The following is a 9,362-nucleotide window of genomic DNA, read 5'->3' as shown; positions in this document are numbered from 1 at the left end:
CTAACAGTGTGCATTGGTAATAGCTACAAGGCCGATAAAGAGGTTAGATCATCGTTCACTTCGTTTACCAACACACAAGCTTAGCCTACAGCACTCTAGAGGTCAAATATCGTGATCACAGGGGGTGTCAAAAATACCTTTTTTGCACCTTTGACATCGTGAAAAGTTATTGATACACGTCTCAAAAAGTGTACGCACCTATACTCGGAAGGTAGATTTTCGCGAAAGAAGTTCAATACAATCGGTTTTAGCACAAAACCGTTGAGGACACATCGTGCACAACTAGACGAAGTTTTTCCATTTCGGAAAAATTTTGACAAAAATCCACCCGGATTTTTCAAAGTCGAGTTGGTTACTCAATACTGGACCCCCCCCCCCCGGGACACCAGCACCACCACCCAACTCCATGGCCCAGGATCTGAGAGGCAGGGGTCTGACGCAAAGGACCCACAATCGCGGATCACCAAGACCACATTTTCTGGGAGGCTCAGATCGTCAAAACGAGATGAAAACAGGACCATACCAGAGTGCAACGCGGTACTCGGAGACGGCGAACATCACACGCATAGTGCAGACAGTACTTGCCGCACTCCAGAAGGAGACCAAGAACCAATATCAGGCCCCACGACGACCACCTCGGGAACGTCGAGACCTCCCGAAAAATGACAAGACCACACGATGGTCACCAACAGAGTGGCCACGTGGCACGGCGAATGTGACGACCAAGACGTTGCAACAACAACTGCAATCGACACAGTCGACACCACCACCAGTGACGAAGACCACATGGGCACAGGTGGCTCGACAACCGAAAGAGCCAATGAAACGGAAGGTGAACCCAGGTCCACGTCCACCACATCCGTTTCCACCACGACCATCGGCCAACGAGATACGCCCACAATACCCACACAAACCACAGTGGGCACCACCCCACGCTGAACCGGCTACACGCAAGTTAGCACACAAACAGGCGGCGCCGGTGAAACGACGCGTCACATGGCGTACCCCGATGGACGATTCCTTCGCCAGAGAAGCGATGGAACTGAAGGTGATACAAGACAAGTTTCAAATGTTTGCCACAGAGTGTCGCAAACGAGCGACATGGTGGACAACCATGCGGCATGGTGAGAACAATTACCACTGCCGAGTGTGTGCTTTTTCCAGTCCACGGATGGGAGCGGTGGCGGACCACTTTAAAGCGGCCCACGCTGCACTCCGATGGAGCACACCATACCAGCTAAGGCCACATGGACCTAAGATCTGGCCAGCGGATCACGCATGCTCGGTGACATCGACATTGGCGGCACTCTCGCTCTACCCAGAAGAAGGGCGATTTGCACCAGAGTTACGTCGACCATACGTCGACCCATCAGCGGACAGTACGGCGGAGTTTGTGACCGCACTGAATGTGCTCACGCCCATGGCCCCGGTCACAGCGTTGGAAGCCATGATGGCCAACGATCCAGCGGTGGCAGCACTGTTTGCCAGTAAGATCGTCGTGGCATCATGTTGCAAGCGGTGTGGAGCAGCAACTCAGGACACACCGGACCTCGGCATGATAGAGAGGGGTATCATCTCGATCTCCCCGGAAAAAGATGCACCGATCACGATCACATCGGCATCCCTTCGGCAATACTACTACAATGAGGAGCTAGACTCTACTCGGTCATGTGATGGGAGTGCCAAAAGCAAAATACACCCACCCAGCTCGATCAACGTGATCACCACGAAACTGTTTGGTGACGCGGTTGCGATCTACGTGAACAGCTGGGGTTCACACGTCGTCGGCGCAGAGCAGGTCCCGACCTCCATCGACCTACCGCACGGTAACGGTAGTGCGGAATACGTCCTGATGGGAGTGGTGGCCACGACGTCCGACAAGCATGTGGCGACGTTCCTGCCCATCAACCCGGGATCCAATATATGGGATGTGGTGGACGGCATGTCGCACACGCGAGCTCCCAAGGGACTCGACCCGACCAAAGCAGTGTTGCTGTTTTATCGGCGGGTGGAAACGGCAGAAGAGTTGGCCGAAGATGACGATGAGGAAAGCGAAGAGGCAGAAATCGACGCGGCCAACGAGGAGGAGGAACACGCCACGGCACCAAAAGAACACCTGACACCACCAGCTACCCCCAGAGATCAATTTGGCCGCCATGCATTTGGTCATTTTGATGATCCCACCGCCAACGAGGAAGCTACAAGTCACAAACGCCCTCGTGAGAACGACGACGCCGCGGAGGAGGACGAGGAGCACCCTACAGCGACCCAGGGGGAGGCCCACCAAGCCACCCCCAGGAGAGAAACACAAACACCATACGACCCTTTTCTCGCGACACAGGACGATGATAGCGACGAGGAGGACACAGAATCCACCACGTCACAACACCTAGAGGACTCACTGGTGGAAACCCAGGAGGGGGCCCCACACACCGACCAAACTGGGACCCGCACGAGTCAGGGGCAACGACCCTCCGGAGGCCCGGTGGTTTTCAGCCACGCCGTAAAAACACCTCTGGCACGGCCATTGCGCTGTTTGGCCGGGTGCTGCCACAAGGTTTTCAAACATAAACGCCGCGGTGAGCTTCTGCGCTCACACATCCACACGAAGCATACGAAACAGGAACGGCGCGAAATCCCCAGTGACGACTTACAGGCGGAAGGTCTCGTACGATGCGAGACGTGCTGTGAAATTTTTTCGGCAAGTGAGCAGGCACGCACCGCCCATCTCACCCGTTGCGGGCAATTCTCGACTCGAACCGACCGGTCACGAGAAGCTCGCGACCATTTCCGCGCATCCACGGGAGGAAAGTATGCACAACAGGCGGTGGTGCGGGAGACCCCCGCCTCCACCGATTGGCCGGCGGAGAGGCACACGGACCCGCTCACCGACCCCTGGCTCCATCAGCGAATCCCCACACGCCGGTGGCTGCACAAAAGGGAGTGGCCAAATTGGTTGGATGTGTGTCGGACGGTGTTCCTAGGATACACGGCATCCGAAAACCAGGAACGTTGGAGAAAACAGGTCCAAATTTTCGACTTGGTCCGACAACACCTCCGTATACAAAAAGAACCGCGCGATACGCGCACTACACTTCCCGAGGATAACGCCGGAGCACCGCGGGATGCAGTCACGGTGGGCGAGAAAATCGAACGACCCATAAGTGACAACGCGGAGGGCGACCCAGATGGTCTCCCAGCACATGTCCGGGCAAAGGTCCGGCGCATCGAAACCATGTGCATGCTCCAAGCGACGGGACGGGCGGCGTCACTTCTCACAGCGGAAGATGCGCCACCGGTGGAGTACTCAAAAGAGATGGTGCAGAGTTTGGACGCTCTGTACCCCCAGGAGGACCCGAGCACCTACCCCACACCACCGGTGACGGGACCCCTGGTCACACTAGACGCGAAAGATGTGTCACGTCTCATCAACCACACGCTCGCTCGAGCGGTTTCACCCGGTCTGGACGGATGGACCCGGGAACTCTTGTGCCCACTCACACGTGACAAACAACTTCTGGTGGAACTGACGACGCTTTTGACGGACATGGCGAATGGCCAAGTGCCGCCGGAAGTGGCACACCGCCTGCGGGCCACCAGCCTCACCGTACTTCGGAAGAAAAACAAAAAGTTCCGACCCATCGGTGCGGAGTGTGTCTGGGCAAAAGCGATATCTCTACTGGCGGTGGGTACGGTGATGCCAGCTCTACAAACGCGATTCAAGGATCTGCAATTTGGCGTCGGCAATAACATCGAACTCGCCATCGAAAAGATTCGTAAAGACTTTCGCGTCCGAGGAAGTGTGGCGATGCTGGACGGCCGGAATGCGTACAACGCCATTAGCCGCTCAGCAATCCTCAAGGCGACCTACGGCGATGAGGTGTGGCAACCGCTATGGTCGGTGTCACGGCTGCTGCTGGGAGCGCCTGGGGTGGTGGGTTTCTACGACAAGGGACAGATGGTGCATTCGTGGAAGTCTACCCGTGGGGTCCGGCAGGGTATGGTGCTGGGCCCGGTCCTCTTTTCTATCGGTACCTTGGCTGCGCTTAAACGTCTCCAAGCCAAATTTCCCACAGCGGCCTTTACAGCTTACCTCGACGATGTCACGATTGCCGCGCCGCCGGACAAGATGCGTGAGGTAGTGGAGGCCACGACAAAGGAGATGGAAAGTCTCGGTATCGAAATCAACAGTGAGAAAACGGAGGTGCTCGACCCCAGGGGGTTGACCGGCCTGCCAGTGGAACCGTTAGACTTTGCCCGCGTGCTCGGTGCGGGGGTGGCCGTGAACCAGGACAGCACCCTCATCACCGATTTTGTGCGCCAGAAGGCCGAAGAAACAGACCGGCTCTTCAAAGCCATTGTGGAATACCCGTTCCCGAAATGCACGCAATGGAGACTCCTCAGCGTCTCGGCGCTTCCCAGGCTGACTTTTTTGCTCCGCACACACAAACCAATACATACCAGAGCAGCGGCAACTTGGTTCGACGACCGTGTGACGGAGGTACTGGGGGCTCTCCTGGACCTTCCGGTCACCAAACGCGCAAGAGACATTGCCGCCTTACCGATCCGTATGGGAGGATGCGGCCTGAGGAGGCAGGTGGATGTGGCCGAACTTGCGCACGAGTGCCTCGGAAAGAAGGGCCTGCAACGAACGAAAACCGCCGAGTTGGAAATCGAACGCCAATGTGACCTTTACGAATCCCTACAAGGGCCTGATCGCAGGGTGTTCATCGCTAACAGGGCGACCGGCGCTGGCAGACCACTCACCGATCCACAAGTGCGTACGGACGACCGCAGTTTTGTCGTTTACCTGCGCGAACGACTGTTGCTACGCGTTCTACCGGAAGGGCAAAACTGCGTATGCGGAGCGGACGCGACAAACTTCCATGTCCACACCTGCGAACGGCTGCACCAACAGCCACGAACCATCCGACACGACATGATCAATATGGCCTTCGCCAATGGCCTTCGTCTCTGTGGGTTCCAGTGTGGGCTCGAACCTCGCTTGACGGAGGTCAGTCGACGACGACCCGATATCCTCGTGGTCGGATTGGACACATACGCCATCACCGACGTCACGGTGACCTATCCGGGGAGGGCCTATACCACAGCGGACCCGGAGAATCTTGAGGACACGGACCCGTTCCGAGCAGCCAGAACCCGATTCACGGAGAAGCGGCAAAAATACAGGCACTGGGCCATCGGTAATCACTTAGATTTCGATCCGTTTGTCATTCAAACGAATGGTTCCATCCTGCCGGCGAGTCGACAATGGCTACAACGCGTCCTCGGAAACCAGGATCACCGTCTGACCGTCACGAACGCGTATGACTTTATTATTGCTGACACCCTGTCGGCGGTGCTGCGTGGGAATACTCACATATACAACGCGGCATGCGGCCGGGAGGGGTCAGCACGACGAGCCCTGGGGTAGGTGGGACCCTGGGAAACGTACGAAAGTAAAGCAATAATGAGAGGCAAGAAAATGAATAGAGGCAAGACCCACCACCACACAGAAAAGATGACAATAGATATATCGAATAGCAATCAACATAGGGAAATAGAATCGGTAATGAAACGATGGAACGCTGAATGAACTACCCGTGCAAGACCATTCTATAGGATAGAGGGGCTTTCTTTTCCTAGCAAGCGACATCCCCAGTCCCCGCGCGACGCGGGCAGAGGGGTCTCGCCAGGCGACATTTTTTCTTAGGGAAACAATCGCCCGCAGAGGGTCTCGGGCGCGGGTATTTTTGGGTAAGGGTTGGTTAGTTTTTTCTCGTTTCTTTGTTTTCATCATAGGGAACGCTATCGGAAAAGGAGGCCAGGAGATGGTCACAGGCCGTTTGTGCGATGGTTGGGGCACCGGTCAAAAAAAAAAAAAAAAAAAAAAAAAATTATTGATACAGTTTCTGTACTATATTGGTATGAGAAGCTTCCAGGAATAACCTGTGTATAAGGTGCAAGCCCTTTACACTAGGATATCTTCTGGCAAATTTTGGAGGGAGGGTCTTCGGACTCTCTTTTTTTTTTTATTTTTTTTTCTTAGAGGGGGGGGGGTCCCAAGTGCAGAGACACACAAGTCCACACAACCTCGTCACCAGGGGTCCCATTTTTTTCGTGTTTGGGTTTGCATATCCTCGTCGTCGTTGCCCTGGTCATGTTTCCTTTNTCGGGAAAAGATTTGATAGAGATATGTAAATAATGCATCAAAACTTGTTTGAACAATCATGGAAACAAAATATTTTTCTCTTGTGTTTTATTTCTTTAAAGAGGGAGTAAGGCTAGGGTATTCTTGATTATAACTACTATCTGAGAAATATTTTGGGGTATATATATATATATATATATATATATACTTCTTCCAGAATTGGAAAGGTCAGTAGTTTGGCCTTTTCACAGAGAAGAAGGTTTTTTTTAATGAGGTAATCTTGGTAAATGGTGGCTTATGAAAACATTATTGGTTTTGCTATGCGGGTTCATTTTTGCTGTTTAGGTATCATCTTTCCAGTGATTTTTTTTTTTTTTGCGCGTGTGTGTGGTGCGAAGCTATTTCGTTTTTGCTGTTGTCATGATTTTTTTTTATCAGTACTGTGGATATTGGGTTGTAGCTGAGATGGGTGAGCTTTGGTTTGCTAGTTTTACTTTTCTCCGTTTGGAAGTGAAGGCATGTGGAAATTCGGTGGATTGGTGTGATCACCTGGAGCGTTGCACTGAACAACTCTCAGCGGACACACGAATCCCTGTACTGTGTAATTGGTGCAGGGTTTTCGTGAGTGGTACTGCATTTCAGCAAGAAAATGAATGAAGAAACTGCATTTTGGATTTTTTAATATAATGTCGAAAAATACCTGGGCTTTTTTTGCTTTTTTGTGGTTTTCGGCGGGAGGGCAGGCGGCAGCAGCTCGCGAAGGGAGATGTGTGGTCTTGCTTGTGTTTTGGAAAAATATAAATAATAATCTTTGTTTATCTATGCCATTTGTAAGAGTTCTCGCAAAGTGTGTGTTTTTGAGAATCTCATCCAACTCTTTCCTCTCCGCCTCGTGTGCGGGAATTGGGTAGGATGAAGTTTTCTGAACTTCCATTTCGTCGTCAGTAATGTTTTTGTATAATGAGTCTGTCTTGTATTCATGGATATGCTTCTTAGAAAATTGATCGCCATAAGTCTCAACGTGCTGAGGCCATTTTGTTTATTTTCTTTTATTTTTGTCTTTTGTAAGAAGGGTGGTGGAGTAAAGCATTGACTATACACAATATGAAAGGTCGATGTGGCGTAAACCGTTGCAAGGGCAGAAAGTGACATGCAAACATTGAATCAGAATATGCAAAGTAGAAACATATGCATGTGGTGCATTAATAAATGCCCTTCGTCTATATTAAGAAGATACTGGGTTGAACTTCAGATCAATCGTTATACCAGCAAAAAAACTTTATCTGTATTTGTTGATTCATTGATTTAATTTCCCTTACTCTCGGCACGCGGACGCACGTAATCCAAGGATGGCGCAGCCTCATTTAACCCCGTTGCTTTTTTGCGTTAGTGTGGGGTCAAGCCGCGCAGCGAATCTTCGTTTTGGAGGCGCAACTTAGGCAATGACAGATACCCTGGCCTAATTCTTCCATTTGCGGTGGTTTCCGAAGCCCCCCATTGATTGGAGTTATCGCCTTGCTGCAATAAACGTGTTGCCGCTTCGAAGGTATTTAACCACTTGACGGGCGCGAGGGGAAAGACGCGAGAACGCGCCACCAGCCTCCACCTTCGCACCAGGCAGCGGTGGCAGCGGACCCGGACAGCACCCTCATCACGGATTTTGTCCGCCAGAAGGCCGAAGAAACGGACCGGCTCTTCAAAGCCATTGTGGAATATCCGTTCCAGAAATGCACACAGTGGCGACTCCTCAGTGTCTCGGCGCTTCCTAGGTTGACGTTTTTGCTCCGCACACATAAACCAGCACACACTCGAGCGGCGGCAACGTGGTTCGACGACCGTGTGACGGAGGTGCTGGGTGCTCTCCTGGACCTTCCGGTCACCAAACGTGCACGCGACATTGCTGCCTTACCAGTCCGTATGGGAGGGTGCGGTCTGAGGAGGCAGGTGGACGTTGCCGAACTTGCGCACGAGTGCCTCGGAAAGAAGGGCCTGCAACGAGTGAAAACCGCCGAGTTAGAAATCGAACGCCAATGCGACCTTTACGAATCCCTACAAGGGCCTGATCGCAGGGTGTTCGTCGCTAACAGAGCGACCGGCGCCGGCAGACCACTTACCGACCCACAAGTGCGTACGGACGACCGCAGTTTTGTCGTGTACCTGCGCGAACGGCTGTTGCTACGCGTTCTACCAGAGGGGCAACGCTGCGTATGCGGAGCAGACGCGACAAATTTCCACGTCCACACCTGTGAACGGCTACACCAACAGCCACGCACCATCCGACACGACATGATCAACATGGCCTTCGCCAATGGTCTTCGCCTCTGTGGTTTCCAGTGTGGGCTTGAACCGCGCTTGACGGAGGTCAGTCGACGACGACCCGATATTCTCGTGGTCGGATTGGACACATACGCCATCACCGACGTCACGGTGACCTACCCGGGCAGAGCCTATACCACAGCGGACCCGGAGAATCTTGAAGACACGGACCCGTTCCGAGCAGCCAGAACCCGATTCACTGAGAAGCGGCAAAAATACAGGCACTGGGCCATTGGCAGTCACTTGGATTTCGATCCTTTTGTCATCCAAACGAATGGTTCCATACTACCGGCGAGTCGGCAATGGCTACAACGAGTCCTCGGAAACCAGGATCACCGTCTGACCGTCACGAACGCGTATGACTTTATTATTGCTGACACCCTGTCGGCGGTGCTGCGTGGGAATACTCATATCTACAACGCGGCATGCGGCCGCGAGGCGGCAGCAAGAAGAGCCCTGGGGTAGGTGGGACCCTAGGGACGGTAAGAAAGGAAAGCAATAACGAGAGGCAAGCACAGGAATAGAGGCAGGACCCACCGCCACACAGAACAGTCATAATAAAAATAGAGAATAGTAATCAACATAGAGACATAGAAGCGGTAAGGAAACAGTGGTACGATGAACGAACCGCCCGCGCAAGACCATCATAAAGGATAGAGGGGCTTTCTTTTTTAGCAAGCGACATCCCCAGTCCCCACGCGACGTGGGCAGAGGGGTCTCGCCAGGCGACATTTTTTCTTAGGGAAACAACCGCCCGCAGAAGGTCTCGGGCGCGGGTATTTTTTGGGGTAAAAGGTGGGTTGGTTTTTTTTCTTTTTTATTGATTGTTTTCTCCATAGGGAACGCTATCGGAAATGGAGGCCAGGAGATGGTCACAGGCCGTTTTGTGCGATGG

The 9,362-nt window shown here is 52.9% G+C and overlaps 4 protein-coding genes across 4 annotated transcripts; 2 read left to right on the top strand and 2 right to left on the bottom strand.

Annotated features, from left to right (window-relative positions):
* Window positions 1-406: 406 nt before the first annotated feature.
* TM35_000401200 (SLACS reverse transcriptase, putative) lies at window positions 407-5,434 on the top strand (the record flags this gene model as incomplete). The annotated part of the gene is made up of 1 exon (XM_029029735.1): window positions 407-5,434. The coding sequence occupies one exon, from the start codon at window positions 407-409 to the stop codon at window positions 5,432-5,434; it is 5,028 nt and encodes a 1,675-aa protein (XP_028878919.1).
* Window positions 5,435-6,641: 1,207 nt separating this feature from the next.
* TM35_000401190 (uncharacterized protein) lies at window positions 6,642-7,085 on the bottom strand (the record flags this gene model as incomplete). Its single annotated transcript, XM_029029734.1, has 1 exon — window positions 6,642-7,085. The coding sequence occupies one exon, from the start codon at window positions 7,083-7,085 to the stop codon at window positions 6,642-6,644; it is 444 nt and encodes a 147-aa protein (XP_028878918.1).
* Window positions 7,086-7,537: 452 nt separating this feature from the next.
* TM35_000401180 (uncharacterized protein) lies at window positions 7,538-7,945 on the bottom strand (the record flags this gene model as incomplete). Its single annotated transcript, XM_029029733.1, has 1 exon — window positions 7,538-7,945. One exon carries the CDS (start codon window positions 7,943-7,945, stop codon window positions 7,538-7,540), a length of 408 nt encoding a protein of 135 aa, XP_028878917.1.
* A 123-nt stretch (window positions 7,946-8,068) lies between these two features.
* On the top strand, window positions 8,069-8,932 carry TM35_000401170 (putative cleavage and polyadenylation specificity factor; the record flags this gene model as incomplete). The annotated part of the gene is made up of 1 exon (XM_029029732.1): window positions 8,069-8,932. One exon carries the CDS (start codon window positions 8,069-8,071, stop codon window positions 8,930-8,932), a length of 864 nt encoding a protein of 287 aa, XP_028878916.1.
* Window positions 8,933-9,362: the final 430 nt, after the last annotated feature.

The sequence above is a fragment of the Trypanosoma theileri genome (genome assembly GCF_002087225.1).
Source record: "Trypanosoma theileri isolate Edinburgh chromosome Unknown TM35_Tth_40_V1, whole genome shotgun sequence".
Lineage (NCBI taxonomy): Eukaryota > Euglenozoa > Kinetoplastea > Trypanosomatida > Trypanosomatidae > Trypanosoma > Trypanosoma theileri.
The sequence above is the reverse complement of the archived record's forward strand: the minus strand, read 5'-3'. Positions and strand labels throughout refer to the sequence as shown.